The sequence below is a fragment of the Phaethon lepturus genome, unplaced genomic scaffold, assembly GCF_000687285.1.
Source record: "Phaethon lepturus isolate BGI_N335 unplaced genomic scaffold, ASM68728v1 scaffold4902, whole genome shotgun sequence".
Classification (NCBI taxonomy): domain Eukaryota; kingdom Metazoa; phylum Chordata; class Aves; order Phaethontiformes; family Phaethontidae; genus Phaethon; species Phaethon lepturus.
In genome coordinates, this window is record NW_010523990.1 from 35,828 (window position 1) to 57,529 (window position 21,702).

At 46.7% G+C, this 21,702-nt stretch overlaps 1 protein-coding gene across 1 annotated transcript in view; it reads right to left on the reverse strand.

Annotated features, from left to right (window-relative positions):
- Nucleotides 1-16,488, reverse strand: part of ZBTB40 (zinc finger and BTB domain containing 40) — a 31,642-nt gene extending 15,154 nt beyond the window's left edge. Inside the window, exons 1-5 of the mRNA XM_010282289.1 lie at nt 15,759-16,488; nt 14,997-15,130; nt 7,855-8,050; nt 7,186-7,328; nt 1,728-1,920 (exon numbers count right to left, since the gene is read on the reverse strand). Of these exons, the coding sequence (XP_010280591.1) occupies nt 1,728-1,920; nt 7,186-7,328; nt 7,855-8,050; nt 14,997-15,130; nt 15,759-16,488 (1,396 nt within the window). The remainder of the gene's footprint in view (nt 1-1,727; nt 1,921-7,185; nt 7,329-7,854; nt 8,051-14,996; nt 15,131-15,758) is intronic.
- Nucleotides 16,489-21,702: the final 5,214 nt, after the last annotated feature.

Sequence of the window (21,702 nt, forward strand, 5' to 3'; positions counted from 1 at the left end):
CACTCCTTGGGAGAAAAGCAGCTAAATACACACAGCTTGGTGAAAAGAAAATACAGTCTCTGGGACCTAGAAGACATGCAGTGCTGGGTAAGAGGAGGAAGCTCTCCAGGATGGCGAAGGAGGCAACAGCAGGCCGTGCGAATCATCAACAGAAGATTCTGAGCTAATATGAAAAACTCCCTGGACAAAGACTTCTTGGAGACATGAGTCTACTCTCTGGCAAAGCTAAGGGAACCTCATTAAGCACTTGAGCTCCATAAGGTTTAGGTGTGACTTGGATGTGGCCCACATGGATCAGTGGATGGTTTACAAGTAAAAGTATCTTCCCACTTCTCCCATCAGAATATTTCTGATTTTATTACACAAGTTTGAGTTGTTATGAATGCACTCTCAGCTCTGCTGCTGTACCAAGGTGAGCTTGATAACCAGAGCATGCCCTGCACCACAAAGATGTCCTCCTTTCTGTTGGCAGGACAGCACAGGACACCAAAGGCTGCTGTCAGTGGCTCAAATCATTCCCCCCCCTCATCTCCACGATAAGAAATATTTGTGCTTCTGTTTGTTCAAGCTGCAATTTGAGGAGATTCAGCTCTGTGTAATTAAGGAATGTTCCTCCTTGGAATGGGTATTACCACTAGATAATTAACCATGTTGGGAGTCTGGTGTTTCAAGAAAGCAATCGTGCTTAACAAATGACAAAGCAAACTGCCTGTCGGGAATGTTTGCTACAGAGGAAATTATCAGCGTTATGAGCACAGTTTTGCTTTCTATTAAACACTCATTTACATTTCACTGCATGTTAATTTAGTTTTTAATTTTTATGTGACTTCAGAGCTGGTGAAATTTGCATTCCTATCTGAAATGCTCAGGGGTGTGCCTAAACCCACACAAACTTGCAAGGCTGTCCCACCAGTCAAAAGATGAGGACTCATGAGTCCCTGAACCACCACAGGCAGGCAACAAACAATAAAACCCCAAACCAAAACAAAAAGGAGGGGACTAGCAGTCCAAGATAATGATGCCTAATGGGGAGACTAAGTGTGGGACTCACATCAGCACACTGTGCTCCATACAGGAGACGACAAGTCAGTGACCATGATATGCAGAAATGCTACCTGGATCAAGAACAGGAGCACAGCCCAACTAAATTTTCCCCACAATCTCCCTCGATCACAGGGACAGCAGCCAGATAAGACACTGTCTGTATTTAATGTCAAGACTTCTATGACTTTGGGGAAGTTTTAGGTATTTGCTTTCAAAGCCAGCAAGTACCATAAATTAAAGTCACCAATGGACCTCAGTTTGGTAAAGATGCCTTCACCTATGAAGTATTTATTACGTGAAAATTGTTCTATTTATTATGGAGACACATGCTGCTGCTGCTTTTAAGTGACTCAAAGCCAAATACTAATTTGACATTGGAGGTAACAGTTGTCCTTTCCAGAGATGACATCCTAGTTTCTATCCTATCAGTGTCAAGCTCAAGGAAGGAGCCCAACAGGCTTCTGCCCCACGCTGCTCATTTCATTGCCAAGCAGGGGCCTTCTTGCTGGTATAGTCCTCCTCCCCCAGTGCTCCCAGGCCATTTTTATTTGAATAAAATGGCCATCCCATTCCCTTACATGAAATGAGATTACAAGAGCATGCTGAAGTCCAGACAAGCATCCAAACTTCCTGGCAGTTCCCCGAGCTGAGCCCCCAGGCTCTGAAATTTAGTATACCTATACCTTTGCCATCAAAGACGTTTGCCGTTGCCACCAAATTGTCTAGCAGAAGGTGGAGACCAGGGAATGATGCTTTCACAGCCCCCAGAAGTTTGACCAAACTTTCTGCTTTCAAGGTTTTCTCTTCATCCACCTTCCTGAGCAGATTGTCCATGGCTTCCCTCTGAGAGCTGCCTGCACAGCAGTCCAAAATTACCTGCGACAAAGAAACAGCCAAGAACCTGTTTGTGAGAGCTTCCTACAAACTCTTGGATTTGAACAGAGATCAAAGAAACAGGAACAGTATCACATTATACAGTATACTGCAATAATTCCATATACACTTCTTCCATTAATTTGATTAATTGGGAGGTGTTATGGGGTGCTAGTTACAGGAACATCTGAATACGTCCCAGGTATATCTGACATGTGTCACCTTGAAAACTACCCTGGTGGGTTCTTCCACCAAGTCTAGCTCTTCAAAGTGGTTGACAAGCACAAAACATTTTTTCAAAGGAAACAAAAATAGACTTAAGGACAGGGTTCAAAACTATATTTCATTTAATATTTTTAGCAAATACTTTTTAAGTTGGGAGTCTCGTTCCCTTATCTCCCCAGTTTTTCTGCTTGACATCAAAAGACAGAAACGGACAGAAAAAAAGACTTCTTATTTAAATAACCATCCTATTAATCGAATGATTATTTCTATGATGAGGCCACATGAGACATCTCTTACGTGAGATGCAATCACTGTAGCTTGGCAAAGCCCTAGTATGCCAGTATAATGCCTACAAGGCTCCTTCAAAGGAAGGCCAGTTGACAAATGCAGGTTAACCTCCTCTCTGCAAACACTGTGTTCCTAAGCATCTGAAACGCTGGACCGGCAGAAAATCTGTAGGTCACCAGCCCAGTTCCCTGCTGTCATAAGCACTACATTACACAGTCCCATTAATAAAATCATTAAGAACTGTCCTAAAACTAGTTATATGTTTACTCTCTTTCCCCTAGCTGGAAAGCTCTTCCACAGTATCATTCCCCTGTTGATTCTTCTAATTTTCAGCCCAAATTTATTCATGGACAGTGTATACCCATTTGTTCATGTGCCAACATTATCTTCTAGCTAAAAAAGCCTTCTAAACTCTCTGAGGTGTTTACCCTACCCTTCCTCTCCAATTTGTTTATAAGAACGTGATCATATTCCCCCTCATCCCCCCCAAGTCTTCATTTCACTTGTCTAAATAAGGTGGCTCCTCTCATAAAACAGCTTCTCCACTCCCCTGATCATATGACTGTCTCTGCTTCAATACAAATTCATCTTTTTTGAATGAGACTGGAAGTGCACACAGAAATTTCAGATGAGGTCTTAATTCTAAGTTCTTGTTACTGCATCTAGATGCACGCCCTTCACTTTACACTACCACGTCATTTAATTCTCACTACTTAGTTCTCCAGCCATGTAATTCTTCTCCCTCTTGCAGATCCTCCTCTGTGTGGACAAAAGGTCCTGGTTTTGTGTCAATAACATTGGTGTTAATACTAAGTAAGTGCCAAGAATCCCACAAGTCAGTTCTGCCTTCAGCACAATCTGTAGTTATCTCCCAACAAGATGCATCCTTTTTTAATATCACCACTTCCTCTAGTTTAACAATTTCCTGACATGAAATTCAAATGCTTTGCTCAAGTCTAGATGGAGGCAGAGAAACCCATTTTTATCTCATCAAATAAAGATTCCAGGTCAGGCAGAAACAATTTACTGAACACCCTTTGCTGCATTTTATCCCTTTTTTTTGCTTACACGCAGTGCTTCAGCTATGTGCGTCCTCCAGCCTGTTGTGACACATATTCCTGTGCACCCACACAGCTGGTTGCCTCGATCACTGCTTCCCTCTCCCACAGATCTGTCCTGGTCATAAATTGTAGGGACCCCTCTCAACTTGGAAAATACAGTAATAAACCTTGCTGTCACTCTCATAGTCACGTGTCAGCTCCTCCAGTCTGCTGAGGGATGTCCTTTGAGTTGTGGTTTCACTTCAGCTGCAGAGAATTTCTGTTTCCATGTCTCTCCTGGATTTGTCCCTAGGCTCAGTCGTGAGTTTGAGGGTCATCTCTTCTCATTATTCTTTTTCTTTACTTGATCAGACAAATTTTTGCTGTTTGTCTCAATATAGGCTGTGATGCCCAGCAGCCTGATGTACCACAAGACTCTCTTCATACCTCTAAAGTACATTTCTTTGCCTGTCGGACATTTCAGCCATTCCTTGCAGATCCTATTCCTCTTCCTCGCTCTTCCTCAAGTTATGAATTCACTCAGGTCTGTAACCCTTCATACAAATTCTCCTCTCTTGTTGAGGATATAAACTTCAGACAGTCCTCCTACCTTTAACATAAAAGAAACTAATCCAACAGCTCCTCCTGCACTCTTATGAGCAGCTGATCTCATTAATTAGTTTCTCTCATTTCTAAAAACCTGTCCCTTTTTAGCCAAAACTCTGTTAGTGAACCTGTTGACATATCCTCCCATCTAATTCACACTGAGCTGACTCTGGATTGCTAAGTCTGAAGTCATCTTTTAAGAGAACACAAAAAGGTGTTTTGGGGAAGCTCATGCTGTAACCTACACCTGCTCCCACGCAGGTGTCAACAGGCACAGAAATGCATTCCCTGGCAGTGGGGAATGCAGTGCTGACATTTTGAGACTCATTTTGACAACAGCCAGGTGAGATAGTCAGAAAACATACCCCTGTAGTGCTTGCAACAGGACTTCTCCATACCCTGGTGCATCTAGCTATGATTGCTCCTGCAACGGCCGGTAACCTTGCTCAAGTTGTCATTCATACCTGTCCCAGCTCTCAAGCGGTTTGGTTTGAACATCAAGCTGTGGTAGGCACTGAAGCCAAAGGGGAGGGAAAGCGCATAGCTTAAAATGCCCAAGTCCTCTCTAGAAGACAGCCTGCATGGAAGGAAAGGATGGCTGTTTCTACCAGCTACTCTGATGCTCCAGGTTCTGGGCTGTAGTGTGGACAGGTCACTCTGAACTCTGCCATGACCTAAGCCATGGGACACCATGCACAAGAGGTTACCTGCTCTTCCTTTGTATCGAAGTTTATTTCTCTTAAGTGAGAATCTGCACCCAAGTCATATCCCAAATCCTCCATCTTACCTCCCCACATTACAGAAACACTAATAAAGCCACAAAGTTAAGCACTCAAAAAAATAGAAATGCTAGTTAAAAGGTTCCCCAGAAAAACATGGATTTACAAACAGGCTTCACAATAGATCATGTACCAGTTTTCCAGCAAAGAAAATCAGACTTGCTCCATACACAGTTTGGACCAGGCACAGAAAGAACTCAGTTGCCCAGAAAAAAGGCTGTTACACATAAAACTCACGCTTGTCTTGCTGAATAAATGTGTAGCTAACGAGGCAGTGATTGTGAAAAGAAAAAGGAAAGTCTCATCTTTATGAACCCTGGAGAACTAGATCCTATCTCTGTCAGCCCAGAGCTCTAGTGCAGTGCTGGATGAATCAGGTAAAACAAAACCTTCAGAGGTGGCTGCTAATTCCATGTTCGCTTTCCCAGTACAGCACCTGAGACACCAGAGATCTCAACTGCATATATGCCACAGGCCCACCGTTTTAATCAATTTAACTTCTGAAATAATTAAGCACTTTTCCACTTGTCTGGGGTGGGGTGGGGGAGGAAATAAACAAGTAAACCAGGCCTGGAAGAAAGGGAACCCCCCAAGGTCAGTCTACACTTGGCAATTTCTGCTTTCTTTTCCTGTGCCACAGGCAGGAAAAAACCTATGCACCCATCCTCACTGGAGTGCTCCCCAAATATGCTTGTTATTTGCTGGGATCCTGTGGGCTAAAACAAGAGCATGAAGGGATGCCACAGAAAGGAGAAGGATTTTGTATTCGTAGCAGGATTTGGAGGCTCTGCAGCAAACAGAGCATACAGTGAATGAAGAGGATAAAAAGAAATACTGAATAACACTGCCCCTCACCAAACAAGGCAGGAGTCCCATAGTATATGATGATGCACTTAAAGGCTGTATCCTGTGCCCAGGGAGAATTATGATGGCAGAATGATTTTGGTTTATTGTTGGGTGGTTTTTTGACTTGGGAAGGGAGACAAAAAATGTCTGCATTTTAACTACCTAATTTCATGGGAACAAAAATAAGAATGCAGGGAAAAGGTACAGCCTTTAAAAGAAAGGCCACGCTGCAACAGGAACAGGCATATATGAAAAATCCTGATCTCCCCACTGCTGATGCAGTTTTCACAGCTAGGAGCTCAGCTCCAGGCACTCCTGCGTGGGTCTCTGCTGACAGCCACAATATCCCCAGCAGATGCCGAGTCCTTTGCTGCATTCACACCTCCCTCTCTCCTCTCACATCCCCATTCCAGGCTCAGCCATGCTGCTTTCAGAGGGGAAAATTCATCAGCCACCAGTCACATCCTAGCCCACAAGGACAAGGCAGATGCCTCTGTTGGCAGCCCCTTCTCTCGCCCTCCTGCACGGAGCTGCGCCCATGCCCAGGGATGCTCCACGATGGATGCTTGGTCAGGGGCTGCGTGCAAGTGAGCAAGCCATTACTGAGGGACTTACAAGCCAGGCAGAGGTTCTCAGCCCAGCTGTCATGGCTCTGGTCAGGCTCAGTCAGACAGAAAGCAGACATCATTCATGCCACTGAGCACAACAGTGCTTTCCACTCGCTATAATCCTGCATCAGGGGAACTAGCTGATGTGACAAAGTAGGACAGGAGGTCTGCAAGCTGTGTACCAAATGCAGCGTGCTATGGCACCCTGCAAGTTTCAGCTGCACAGGCAGGGTATAGCCAGCTCCCCCCAAAACACACCAAAAAAGCAGGTTATACACAATAGTTTGACCATTATGGCTTCTGCAAATAATGCAATTGCTTACAGGAAAGCACTAGTCATCCCCACCCATTACTGCATTGAACACACACAAAAATTAAAAAAACCAAAACAGTCAGTGGACGTGCTACTCTTGCAGGCAACGGTGTGATAAGAGTTAAAGAGTTAAAGCTGTGAGCCAATGACCGAGTACACAAGGACAAAGGCAGGCAGCACAGTGGTTCTGCGGTTCTGCTGAAACCAAACTCGACTAGACAGCCTTCTCCAGGCTCACAAAAAGGCATTTTCAGGGCCTACAAGGAGCACCAGGCACCTGCTCTGCCCCAGGCTCCTCGTGCAGGGGCCATCTGACACTGCGCCAGGCAGTGTTCGTCCTGGTCTTTAAGTTGCCTTCGCAGCTCAGCTTTCACTATTCCCACAGTTCAGTGCAGAAGGTCCTGAGATAACACACGTGTGCGGTCCGTGCTGTGCAAAGGGGAGGTGAAATTGCCAGGTGAGGCTAGCACATCACTTGGCAAACCATGCGATAAGACAGTGCCTGGCAGACACACATGCGCCTCCCTCACCACAGAGGTTTCCTCACTGCAGATTTTTTTTACCCGCTTCTCCGAGGCAGTCAGGAATCCCTCTTCTGCTGCCGCCAGGAACTCTACGATGGGGCTCAGCTGTGTCACGCTCTGAATCAGCTCCTCCCTGCATCCCAGCAAGCGAGTGGTCAGTGTCTCTCCCTCGTCTGTGCTCTCTGGGGGGAAAAGGATTCATAAACACAAGAGAAGAAACAACTCTGAAGGAACTGACAGGCTCCTGGAGCAAGTGAGACTGTGAAAGATCTAAGTGAATAACAAAGCTCATCCCAAGCACAAGCAGCAAAAGAAAACCACTTTGCTATTCTCTTTAAACTCTATGAAAGGAAAACGACTCATTTATCTAACAGCGCACAAAGCCATAAAGCAAGCTGGAGGTTAACACCAGGTTTGCAAGGCCACTGCTTTGTGTCAGACTCAAGTAAGAAAGAAACCTTCAATCCTGAGGCTCAGTTGTGCTCTGACCCACGCTGGCTGTGCAGCCATCGATCCAGCCCTCCAGGCAGCAATGGGGAGAGCCCCGCGCTGCCTGCACCCCGCTGCTGTGGAATAGAAACGCTCCAGGATCTTGGCAAGCACGTGATAAACTTCACACATCTGAGTAAGGACACAGGGTTCCTGGAGACCTGCTTTGCTTATAAGGTTGCCCACTCACTTTGCCAGAGGCTGCACCCACTTCTCTACCTGTTTGCTGCACGGTTTCTCTGCTGCCCCTTTCTCTCTCCAGCAAAACTGCTCTCAGCTTGGGATTCACGTCTTGAAACAGCTTCAGAAAAGACAGGAGGGTCTGAGCATCCAAGGTCTCAGCATCCTTCACTTTACTCAGCAGCTTCTCGAACACTGACTGTTCCCCTGCCTCTGCCAGACAGGCAACCAGAGCCTACAACAGAACAGGCAAATGCAGGGAAGGTTTTAACAGAGTTGACTGCCCCATACAAACCAACACAAAAACCAGAATCCTGGGGGTTTTGTTCAGGGGATAAAAAATTAAACAAACCAAAAAAAAAAACCCCACACAGACACACAGCATTGAACTCAAACTCTGGTCTGTGTCCACCAGCCCTGGGAAGGAGGGCAGCAAGCTCCCCTGCCAGCCCTTATCTTTACAGCGAGTCCTACAAACTGCAGCTGGTTACAGCACCAAACATGTCTTAAATTCTTCCCCTAACAGCCAAATGCCAATGAGTCCACAGGACCTAATAAAACATGGTTTAAACACCGTTACTTTGGAAGCCCAAGGCTAGAGCAGGGGACACTAGATTTCACGGCAGAACAAGGAGATCACTTGCACAGAAAGTGTGGAGCATTTTACGTGGGACTTTCAGGAATCCCTGTCCTCAAGTCACAACAGTCACATCTCCTAGCAAAAGCTTTGGGCTCCAGCTTTGGAGAGGAGGCACGCAAGTAGCCCACTTTGTGGGCTTTCAGCAAGCCTGGCAATCGTGCCCAGAGCTCCAAAATCCACTCCAGTGACCTGAAACAGCAACCACAGCCAACATGGGCACAGTTCTGGAAATAAAAGGAAAAGAAATAAGCTGTAACTCTGGCTCCCATTTCCCCGGAGCCCTTTAACGCTGTAAATATTGCCCCTAAAGACACACACTCCCCAGTTCTCCAGGAGGGATGCCAGCCTTTCAGAGCAGGCGTCCTTTATTAGAGCTCCAGGGATGCTATAAAATTACCTTTGAAGCGGAGAGCTTAGCCCAGCTCCAGAGAGAGCAGCCATTTTCTGCTGTCATTGTCATTTTTATTTCCATGATAAAAAGACTGAATGCAACTGCTTGAGGCCGCACCAGGGGATGGTGGACCTCCTTTTCCTAGCAGGTGTAAATGCTCATATATTAGGGCAGTGCAACAGCACAATGACCTATTGCAAAGAGTATCCACAGAGGGGAAGCTGCAGGAGTTCAAGCTCTTATCTGCTAACGGCATTTTTCCTGCCAGAGAGTCATGGACATGAAGGGCTCTGTTATAAAGGAGGAAAAGAGATGTCACAGATGTGCTGAAGAACAAGCTTAAAGCTATTTTTTTAATGCAAATATTAATTTGTAATGAAACTTGATAACCAGATCAGGTTTGTTCTCAAGGTTTGCATGCCTGATCCCTTCTAGATCAAAACGATCCTGTAAAACACAAAATATACTGATTCAGACTGTCCTAAAGGTGCTCAGCACCCTGCCAAATACTTGTTTTTATTAATACGGATGAAAGCTAACTTGCATTGTCGCAGGGTTTTTTTTTTATTTGTAATTTTTTTTTTTAATTAAAATCAGCACAGCATTGCTACACAGAGCTCCAGATAACATCCCTTCCTCAGTGCATGGTTTTGGTTAATGGAAATGAGTTTTTAGAAACTGAAAGGCTCTGCTATTTATAGTCTCTTTCCAGAAGACCTTTCTTTGGACACGTTGCTCAGTGGGAACAACAGCCTTTCAGCATTGTTTTGAAAGAGCATACAGTGCATTTTAGACTTACTTCGAAGCACTAACAGTTCCCAAAGATCCTGGAAAAAAATGAGAAATACTGGTATTAGCTGGAATCCCAGCTTCCACTTAGTCATAATGTGCCCACACATTACAGCCTGATCCATTAGGCTTTCACTGCCTGGGACACGTGCAAAACTCTTCATGGCCAAATTGGCACAAATTAGCACACATCCAGCTTCCAGACTGGAGGAAGAGATGGGCTATCTGAGCAGGGAATCCTGCTCACCAAGATCTGGCTTAAACTTGAGCTGTGCCACCACATAGGTTCAATGCCCACTGGTTTGGTCCCAGTTGAGGGTGTCAGTTCTGGTGGCCACAACACTACTAACTCAGTACTGCTATGGTAAAACACTACAAAAGAGACATCCCAGTTCATCTCAAATCTCCCCATGTCCACGGCAGCCCCAAGGCCAGCACTGAACAGGAATCTCTGCAAGTAACGCCGCCAGAGGTAAGTCTCCTATCTCCATATCACCTCCACATCTTCCACATTTTTCCAGACTTCTTTCCTAACACAATCAATTCCTACACTGCTATGTCCCTTTGCCCCACCACAGGACCTCCTGCTCTGCCCCACTGCTCCTTATTATCTTCTGCTCCTTCCACATTCCCTGCCACTTTGGCTAGGAAGATGCATGAGACTGCTCACACAGAGCCACAACCTGCTCAGCAAGAGCCGAGTGAGCGCTGTGCCCTCCCAGCCAGGCACTAATCTCCCCCTCACACCAATCCACAACGCTCCTAGGAATACAGCGCCTCTGGGACTTCCACCTCACCCTCCAACACAATCGTGAGATTAAGTTTTTCTGGGTGGGGACAGGGATGCTCGAAGAGTGGCTGGGTCGAAGTGGCTGGCTTCACTGCAAGAAGCAAGCCTGGGCTGGGCTGAACTCAACCGGTGTGCCATGCTGGGGCACGGCCTGCGACCCGGAGAGGACCTCAACCAGATGCAAGTAATGCACATTCTATCAGGGAGTGCAATGGCCTGAAACAGAGACTGTGCAGGGCACCCTGAGGATTTTACCCAGCGATGTGGGGAGAGAAGGAGGGCAGGTCACTACAGCTACCAGTCTAGCTGGCCACTAGCCTCTTCCCTGCAGGTGGGCGAGCAGGGTTATGGAATTACATCCCACTCCACCGTTGGAACATCTCTCAGAAAAAAGCCACTTCAGTGACTATTACTGACTCATCTCCCTCAGGCATCAGCTTTAGAGTGAATAAAAGCACCCAAAGGGTGGTGAGGAGGGATCTGCAAGAGACAGGCTGGAAAGCCATGGGGTTTAAGGTGACAGAAGAAGCTAGCTCCCTTCAGACCCCTCCCTCACAAGCCGAGGCACATTCAGTTACACGACTCACCCCTGAATGCAGTAAATCCTGTGCCAGTACCTCAATGCCACCTCCATTCCCTGAGGAGAGCTGCACTGGCCATTCAGCAAGCTGCAAAGTCCCTGACCGCAGGAGGCTGGGCACTGTGGGGAAACTTCCAGAGACACAGGCATCAGTCCTCTGTGAACGCAAACTGCTTTGGGTTTTTTACTGGTTAATTTTTCATGTGCATAAGGTGAAGCAAATATAAAAAAAGCCATTGGAAACCTGCACAAACAAAGCCACTGCCTGCAGCATCGGTGACATGGACAGCACAGGGACAGCTCTACACATGCAGACCACAGAGAAGTTCCTAGGCTATCGCAGCACCATTACGTCAACCAACGATCACTGTGTATACGATAATCAGAGAAAAACTATGTTCCCATTTCTGGTTCAGAAATCCAAAGTGGTTTTTTTTCAAGCCTGCATTTGTACGTGACTGACGAGGGACATCCCAGTACCAGCAACCATGGAGAACGCTGGCCCCTGCTTGCTCCACGTAACAGGAACAAAAGCTCAGCCCAGACTTCCACACAAATACACCAGAACAGGGGGGAGGAAAACGTTCTCCAGCTCTGCCAATACAAAATAAACCCCTCACAATCTATCACTCCTAATCAGGATGCAGACGATAACGGGAAACTTCCTTCTTCTGCTGTATCCAGAAATCCCTGCAGCTGCAAATGAAGGACGACAATAATTGGACAGGCCCATAGGCAATGGAAATGATCCACAAGCACAGTGACATTTATTCTACATGGAAGAATCAACGCTCCCCCACTTCATCTAAACCCAGTAGCACAGGGAACAAATGAACTGTGCAATAATTTGAATTGAGCTTTTCTAAGAGAGCACAGGAAGATAAGACTTGACACCATCAAAGTCCTCTATGCTTCCTCAAATTACTGCAATTTCAGTCTTGTTCTCATTTCCAAGCAGGTTTCATCCAGGCCAGAACCAAATTAGATAGGAATAGTTTATGTGAGATACACAGAGACTCTAAAACAAAAACAACCCCAAAAATCACATCTCCCTAACCAGAAAAGCAACTCACCCGCATTTTTCAGCCCAGGGAGTGGAACGTAGTATCAAACTTAGAGAGATGCAACAAAACAAAACAAAAACTCGCTTTTTCTAACAAAAGCAAGCCCTGCACCACAAACCTCCTTGGGGAAAAAACCCACAACCTAACAAATCTCCACTGGAGGTAGCAGGAAATAAGGCACTGCTTATTTCCCACCAGATGGGAGCAGACAGGAGCACTGCAGGGAACAAGGCATGAGTTCAGAAGCAAACGAAGAGAAATACAGAGGCTACGTTCAGGGCAAAATGCCACTGAAACCAGAGGAGCCTAAACACCAGGACAGCCTCAGTTGTCAACAGGCAGGCTTGCAAAACCCCCACGAACACCTGCAAGCCCCCGTGCTGCCCAGGCTTTGCTGCCCAAAACACATTGCTGCTTGCCTGTAGAGATAAGCCACCCACAATGGGCTCCTGTGCAGAAGAACACGCATGAGGGATGGGAGATCTCCCCTGCAGCAGGGCAAGCACACCCAGCAAGACCACTTAGTGCCAAGAAATGGCATCTCACCAGTTTCCAGACTGACTTTTACTTGCCTCGAGGCAACTAAGAGACTTTAAGCAAATGACTGGCAAAATAATAAAAAAAAAGGGGAGAGGGGAAAAAAAAGGAGAGGGAAAAAAAAAAAATCCATTGACATCTACCACTGGCACAATCTCAGCCTTAATTATGCATCCCAGTCTGGGCTCTCTGAAGCTGAACTTGCACTTTAAGCATGACTTTAAAAACACACCACTGTGTCTCCACCGAAGAAAACACCAGGCCCTTGTGGAAAAAGGCTAGTCCATCTGCTGGAAACAGAGCCTAGGCTCAGGGGTGCTGGTACCCACAGGTCCTGCTTGTCCCAGGGTGGAGCTCAGAGAGGGACAGATCTAGCTGAGTCCTTGCTTACAAGAGGCTGCAGTCTGTGCCCCCCACTACCTTGGGGCCGACACTTTTCATGCCTGTCACAGCTAAGAAGTGATTTTTCAGGAAGGCTTAAAGAAAATCCATTTCTCATTTATTCAGTGTTTATTTATAGCTGCAGAAAATTTGTCCAGCTGCCATTTTGTGGTCAGATACCCAAACTGTCTCTGAGCTCCACAACCTCTCGCTTGGCTCCTGCTGCAACAGCTCATTTGGGAGCATAAAGGGCTGGACACAGGTCTGCAGACCTCACCTGCTGAGTCTTGAAGGTGCTAAAGAAATGTGAAACAACAGTTACTGCAAAGCAATAAAAAATGTGGCTGTTACGCAGAGCAGAGGCAAGGCAGCACGCCTGCCTGGGCACTTAGCAGGTTCTGCCCTTGCGACCGTGGAGGCAGCACAAGCGGCAAGGGACGGCATGCCGGCATGGGTGCTGCCTGCTGACACGGGTGCACGGAGCTGCCAAATCCCTTCTGGCAGCACCCATCTACATCGCACAGTACCCTCCCCAGCTCTGCTTCAATTGCCAAGGTGCAGAATAGCTAAAACCTTAAACTGGACATATTTTTCTGATCAGGGCAATGAACAAACTTAATCCTTCTTGGGGAGTGCAGTCATGCTAAGAGCAATGCACTCACAGGTGCTTGTCAGCCTGGCCAGGATTGGACTTGCTGCTACAAACATGAATTAGGACCCACAACTCCCTCCTAAAGCCCCAGAGACGTTAAGTTCAACACTATCAGGAGGGTCAGCAGCTAAGGGAACACACGCTTCCCTCCATGAACATTTAAAGGCTCATCAAAAAAGAAACCTGCACTCCATACCTCAAGGGAATTCTCCTCCCTGCTGCCATATGGGTCTTTTTCTAATAAACATGTTGCCTTGGATTTTTAAAAGCAGAATGCCACCGCGGCCAAAATGTCCTGTATCCCATGGTCATGCTAGTACTGGAGGGACCAAGTGACTTGAATCCAGACAGCTTCCCAGCCAGCAAGCACATGGGAACCTAGAGAGCATCGCAGCCCCCCAGCCTAGGAAATAGCATTTCTCAGCATCAAAAGGTCAGCTAACCACAGAGCCACTGAAAAGTCAGCAATAAAACAGTAGCATTCTTATTTTTCCACATACAGAAAAGGTATTAAGGGCACTTCATGCAGCTTGGTATGAAAAACACTGACAGAAACAGCCGGGTGAGTAGAGCAAGTACAGTCTCATCCTCACTCCATAGTGGCCATAGCTTTTTTCGCAGACCCTGCAATTGTGCAGCAGTGTGCAGCCAGCATGAGTGTCCTCCCAGACCCGCCGCAATCATTCCAAACTCTGTGTCCTCCTGCCACACCAATACAGATGTAACCTGCTGTTTCTGTGGTGGCTTTGAGCTGATACAACGGCTGGTACCTGGCTACTGTTGTTCAGTTCCCAGAGTATTCTTCAGCATCAACCAAGCACCAGACTCAAATATCCCCTCCAACAGTAGCTCAAGCATCATTCATCAGCAATGACTGCTTTTAAAGCAGCACATTGCCAGGAGAAGCACTGTGGGGCGGCACCCACAACCCCCCCGTAACGCTCCCCACGAACAGCCTGCCATACGCAGAAGCAGATGCTCTGCGGCAAGCCCTCGCCGAGGGCTCAGGAAGTCTATTTTGGGATCTCATATGTCAGTCGTTTACAAGTCGATACAGTTCCCAAAGAAAATGCCATAAACAGGAGGAGAGAAATCAGCGCTGCAGTTCTCCTACAATACAACAAAGATGTCTTCAGGGCAGGACATATACTTCTTTACCTACGTGCACGAGCAGCTTGCTCTTACAGATGCTTCTCTCCGCGGTGCTGCTCAGGTGAGCATGTGTTGCCCTTCAAACAATCAGGCACCAGAGCCCCAGTTTCCCATGAAACTATTTCCTAAGCAGGGCACAAACTATTCTAGCCCTCAGCAGGGTGAAGAAAAAACTTGTATCATTTACCCAAGTAAACACTCCTACCTCCTTTTGAGAGGCATCAATTTCTCTGCACTCTTCTAGTCTTTTCAGCACAGCTCGGGCATCAGAAAGGGCCTCAGAGAAAACACTTTCATATCGAAGAAAGAAATCCAGTTTACAGCTTTTGCTCTCTGCTGCTGTGTGAAAGAAAGAAGAGGAGTTATTTGCTAATTGAACAGATTCACAGAAAGTATGATGTGATTGAAAGGCATCAGTTTGTAACTAGCACATTGCCTATAACAGGGAAACGGTGACTCACAAATCCCTTCTAAAGATATCATGCAGCCTGGAGGGAAAACCAACAGTTTATTTAACACCAGTTATAAATGGAACATTTATTTTAAAGCCAGTACAGCCTCTGTTTTCCTCCCATGCTGAACAGGAGTTTAAAGGATAAGGTAGCATTAGAAGGCAACTCTGTTCACTTACTGTTATACAGATTGCCTTATCAACTTCATGTCCTGCACTAATGCAGACCCTACTGTACGTCAGATGCAATCACATGCATGGGTAAGAAAAGTTTTGCTCACTGCAGCTCTGGTAAAGTGGTGAGAGTGAAGCAACTGCAAAGGCCAAAGGACAGCATTGCACAGTGCCAAAGGAAGAAAGTCCCTGCAGAAAAGGGGTACATGCTGGTGCTACTCCCAACACAGGGCAAACTAAAAATAACAAACACACAGAAAAAGATCCCCCATAAGAGGAAAATGTGAGTCAATGCAGTTGCAAATAAGAGGCAATGCTATGCCCACACCTGTAAAGCCTCACCTAAATGTCTCGTTCCTCCTTTCTCCTCTGGAGGCTCAGCAAGCTCCTCTTCTGCACTGCCACCCTGCTCGGCACAGGCAGGCTGATCAGGTCTAGAGCCTGAATCCACCTGGAGGGATCTGGAGTCACTCGGCATCGCATCCTGGTGAACCCAGGCGTGATTCATGGTAAGTTCCTGGCCAGGAGGAGAAATATCTGCTTCCATTTCTGCTTCTACAGGGCCAGGAGAAGGAGAAACTCTCTGAGAGAGGAGGATCTCTGTTTTTCCTTCAGCAGGTTTTTCAGACTGGGGCAGGTTATTAGCTTCAGCATGGTTTCCAGATGAATCTGCTGCCTGGCCAGAGACTTCTCTCACTACTGGGTCCTGAGTCGAAGAGCTGATGAGATCCCTGAGGAGGTTTTTACAACTAACAGCCACGTCAAACATCTGCAGACTATCTGCCACGGAGATTACTTTGGTGAAATTGTGTTTCCCCAGTGGGAGTTTGCCACTGTACACCATCTCCAGCAAGAGCGCAAACTCCTCAGGGGTCAACACAGAAGCATCAATGGAGATGGTATCTGTGCTGTCCAACAAGGATTTAAAAAGCAGGCTGGCAGCAGCCAAAACCACCTTGTGTGCTCTAAAATGAACATTCCCAATGAAGATGGTGCAATCACAGAACTGCTGCTCTTTGCAGAGAGCATAGAGCTGCTGCAGCAGCTGCTTGCTGTAACTGGGAAGCTCCATGGCACCAGTCTACTGGCCTCCTCTCGCTGTGGTCTCCACACCGTTTTCACAAAGCCCAGCTACCAAAAAAACAAAGGATCCTGTTAGCACTTTGCTCAGATAGTAGCAAGACAGAAAGAAAGAGTAAGCAAAAATTACTTTCCAGTTTACACCTCCTAGTAGCTTACTATCATGCAGTTCAGTGGTTACAGCAAGAAGAGGCCCCCTTCTGAACTCGCACTCCCCAAATTCAGCAACTTACCCCACTAGAGCTGAAGAGTCCATTCTATTCAAATAGAAGCACTTCAGAAAGAGCTTGGAAATAAGTACTGAGTCCCAGGAGTTATAAAAAGGGGAGAAGAAACTCCCTAATGTGCCCCGACAGAGCTCAAGGAGGTGTGAATGCTCTTCAGATCAGGCACTGCAGTGCCAGGCTTTGCCTGCATCCAGAAGCTGCAGCTGATGCCGAATTGAGAATCTGGTTTCTGAATAGCTAGGTGAGGCTGCAGCGCAGGACGACCTGTTCAGACCACCTACCAAACACAGAGGAGACTCCGAGGTGTTGGTTTTGACCTGCAAAGCACTAAGTGGTTTGGGATCAATTAATTTTCTCCCCACATCACTGCAAAGGTCAGCAGGGTCATGCAAGCATTGGAGATAGATGTCTGCTTGCAGCCCAAGGTCTTCAGCACCTCCCTTCTCAGCACACCACAGTCCCAACTCATCAATTTACCAGCCTTTTCCCCCCAGCTGTAATTTCTTGAAGAAGTCCACAGCCCTAATCCCATCTACCAGAGCCTCTATTTTACTTTTTCCCCCCTCCGTTGTCAGAGAGAGAACAGATACAACATCTGCCAACAGAACTTTTATCAGCAGGATATCTGGAGTTTTTACCTAAGCTAGACAAGATAAAGATGTTACTGCCTTGTCTACACACTAGGATGCCTAACACTGGTGCTGGCAATGATGCTGAAACAAAACAGCATGAGTGCTAGAGGAAGAGCACCTGGATGGACAGGATATACATGACCTTCAACTACTTAACATCTTTGCACTCAGCTTCCTACCCTCTTGTAGAGAACAGGAGTAATATTGCCTATCATCAGGCACAAGCTTTAATGAGCTGATGTTCATACACCACCTTGAAGCCCTGTCTCACACAAAAGCAGGCTCAGAGCAATTCCCAACTTGCACAAACTGCAAGTTGCAAGCAGACGCTGCGCACAGGTTGAGCTGGTGTCTCATTCCTGCAAGGTGTCAACCTCTCTGGAGTTCAGACTTTGTGGGAAGCGGGACCTCCTGCCCACAGGCAGGCCAGACTCCAGCTGTCCTTCTGCAGGGCACTGCCTGCCGCGGCTGCAGGAAGACAGGAGCCAGGAGACATCACTTTATACCAAAGCTACAGACTACTGAGCAACCAGTTGTTGGATGCCACCCATGCGTGAGGGCTCTCCGGCCCAATCAGGAGCTCCCCTGTGCTTTGAAGATGAAGTACTATGTAACTTGCTTTTCAGTCATCAGGATAAGATCACAGATGGTTTTGACATCACCTCAAAGCAGAGGTGTCATGCTCTCCATCTGAATACCTTTGAAGCAAGAGCACAGGGTAGGTGGGTCCTTCTGTGGAAGGCAAGGAAACCTAAGCAGTTGCTGATACCCCACCCTCCTGCTTCCCAGGAGCCAGAGCTCCCCCGGGGGCATCGCCACCAAAGGCTGTCTGGCCTGCAGCTCATTTCTGATACTGTGCAAGTACCAGATCCACCCCTCACCCATGCCCAGGGCCGACCACCTGCACTTCCAGCCTATTAAACATGCAGGCTCTGCTATCCTCCCACACAGTTGTAAATCACAAGTAACCACGCTGCCATCAGCAGAGTTGCTGCTGGTCGTGGGAGAAGAAAGAGGCCTGTTTCTTTTGCCAGGCTCAAAGTAACAGCAGTTTTAGTCCACCGACTCCTTCCCTGGAGCTGAAGGACTTCCAGTATCTGAGATGAAATTTGGTCTGCTGTTTAAATAGTAATAGCTGTGGTTCTTCCTACAAAAGGACAAGCAGGAAACATCGATGTCCTGGAAGAGATGTCTGTTCACTTTGCCGTGAATAGCCTTCTGCATAAAATCTATCACTTCCACTGTGGCAAGCTGGAAGAAGCAGCAGCACCGTCTGCTCCCTCTATTTCTGGCAAGAACGTAGAAGACATATTTGCCCATGACAGCTCAAAACAGTAAAGCTCTAAGCAGCCTAGTAGCACCTCCCCTTCTTTATTACAGCAACTCAGAGCACTGGAAAATATGTCCTGAGCAATTAGATCAGACATATTATTTTAAATACATTTTACTACTTCAATTATAGGAACACAAGGATCCAGAACTGCAAAGAGAACAGACATTTTTGAATGAGGGGTGATGGCCAGGACTATCCTCAAGGCAATTGCCCAGTACTTAGAACACGCTTCAGGCCTTTATTCAAAGCTTACAGCCAGAAGGGACCAATCTGATTTCTCATCCGTCACTGCCTCCTAGATCTCCAGACTCAGTAACTTGGGTTTGGCTAAAGCTTCTCTTCCAGCAAGGTGCTCGGTCACGATAAGAACGGATTTTCAGGGGGAGGACCCTCCACTGCCATAGTTATTCTGTTAATTTACATGCCTTGTTTCTTACCCAAATTTATCCAGCTTCATTTCCCAGCCATCTTCTAGGCGGCTTTTGGGAGATTTTGCTGGGGGACTGGGCAGGACTGGGAATCTCTCTGAGAGCAGGTAACTAATACTTTAGCAGTGATGAGTGCTTACAGAGCACAAGCCACCTGCCAGCACCACTGGTAAGAAAAAGCCATTTGTTACTTTTTCAGCTCAAAGCTGCTTCTCTGCATCCTCTTTGGAACCAGGCTCACTGGGGTTTTTTATGAATTTCAAACTTAAGATAAGTGGTGTGCTTCTGGGGTCTCTGACACCTAAGCCACAAGAGCGCTGCCCTATTCAAAAATATCGGCTCACTTGAGTCAGAAGGGGGGACAGAGGAGACACATATTTGCTCATCTTAGCTGCCTTCCAGATGGGTTTTACAAAAGAATGATGAATCTTTTGAGGAACATCAAGGGATATACCTTAAGCCTTGTCCTCCAGCTTCCCAGGGAGAACACCAAGGTGGCTTAGGAGTTTTCATTCCGCTAACTTCCAGGACTGCAAAGTCAATCAATTTGAGTCACATTTCCAAAAGTGCCTAATATTCCTAAGGCTCAACTTGACCACATGTTGATAAACGTCATCCTATTCATCTTTAAACAGCAGTTATCATCTGGAACTGATCTCAGGACACCCACTTCAGTAAAGAAGCCCCTTCTTCTGAACCTCCCACGTATAGGAGGTCTAGAACGGGTCTGCACAAAACATTACCCTCCACTGTCCAGTTCCAACTCTTTCTTCCTTTTCCCAAGTATTTCTGTCCTCATACACCTCCACAGTTCAAGGGAATCATGTCTTTTTCTTTAAGCTACATTAGAACAGGAGAAGGATACGTTGATAGCAACAATGTTTCTTCACAAAGAAGGAGGAAACGGGAATAATTCTATCTAACTGAAACTGAAAAGGAGTTTCCAAATTAAATTACTTCTATTCATTATTCATATAATTACTTCAATCCAGATTCAACAGATTCAAAAGCCATCCACGTCACTAGGTTCATCAAAAGCTAATTGAAATTTAGGACTGAGCACTTGAGCAATTAGACGCTACAGAAATAGGTGCTCCAAAGATGCACGGATGAGACCATCCGTCCCTCACAGTTATGAGGCTGCTGCAGGACCTCACATCATCAGAAAGCCCATCACAAGGCACAGAAAGAATTTTAATGCCACCACGACCTTAGCAAAAGGATTCTATACACCACTCACTGCCACAATTAGGGCTTTTACAAAGTGCTGGTCAACACACCTGCTGGCATTAATAAAATAACAGCAGAAGCTACTTCCTGCATTGATTAGCTGCATCTCAATGGCCAGCTTGAAGATGCGTTCCATGCCTGAAATTCTTCCTTGGGATGCACATGGAGCAGGCTTCTTTTTAGCTTTCAAGCAAAATTAAAAACAAACAAACAAACAAACAAACACAATTATTGCCGCACTGCCAAGAAATAAAGCAACACCACCACATTCCTTTTGAAGGCACAAACCCACAGCCTTGTGCTCCCTCTGCGGTCAGCACAGTGCAGTGCAACGCAATGCACAGACGGGTAATAAAGCTTACTAAAAGCAATATGTGTACCCGGTGCAAAAGCAGAAGAAAGCAGATCTTATGCAAGCTCTAAAAAGCTAAAACAAAGCAGGCAGAAAAAATAAAGCGGACAGAAAGAGATAAGCAAAATGGAAAAATCCAACCTCTCTGCCTTCAGTAAATGCCACTTCTATTAGAGCTGATCGGAGGGTCTCACAGGAGCAGCCCGAGAACTCTCCTGCTCCCTGCACTCTTAGCTTTCTGCTCAAGGGAGTTAAAATCCAAAGCAGTCATTGAAATAAGTGCAGGAAGGCTCCCTGCCCCTGTGAGGGGAGCTCACCCCATCACTACCTGTTTTGCACTTACTCAAAGGCTCGTTTCAAAAGACTCATGTAAATCAGCAAATGCAGCAGGACAGAAAGCGGAGATTCATTCTCACAGAATCACAGAACCACCAAGGCTGGAAAGGACCTTCAAGATCATCAAGTCCGACCATTAATCCAGTGCCACCATGTCCCCTAAACCATGTCCTGAAGCGCCACATCCACATGTTTTTTGAACACTTCCAGAGATGGCAACTCTACCACCTCCCTGGGCAGCCCGTTCCAATGCTTGACCACCCTCTCGGTGAAGAAATTTTTCCTAATATCCAATCTAAACCTCCCCTGGTACAACTTGAGGCCATTTCCTCTTGTCCTATCACTAGTTACTTGGGAGAAGAGACCAACACCCACGACGCCACAACCCCCTTTCAGGTAGCTGTAGAGAGCGATAACCCTCAGCCTCTGCTTCTCCAGACTGAACAACCCCAGTTCCCTCAGCCGATCCTCATCAGACTTGTGCTCCAGACCCCTCACCAGCTTCGTTGCCCTTCTCTGGACACACTCCAGCACCTCAACATCCTTCTTGTAGTGAGGGGCCCAACACTGAACACAGGATTCGAGGTGCAGCCTCACCAGTGCCGAGTACAGGGGCATGATCCCTGCCTTGCTCCTCCTGGCCACGCTATTTCTGATACAGGCCAGGA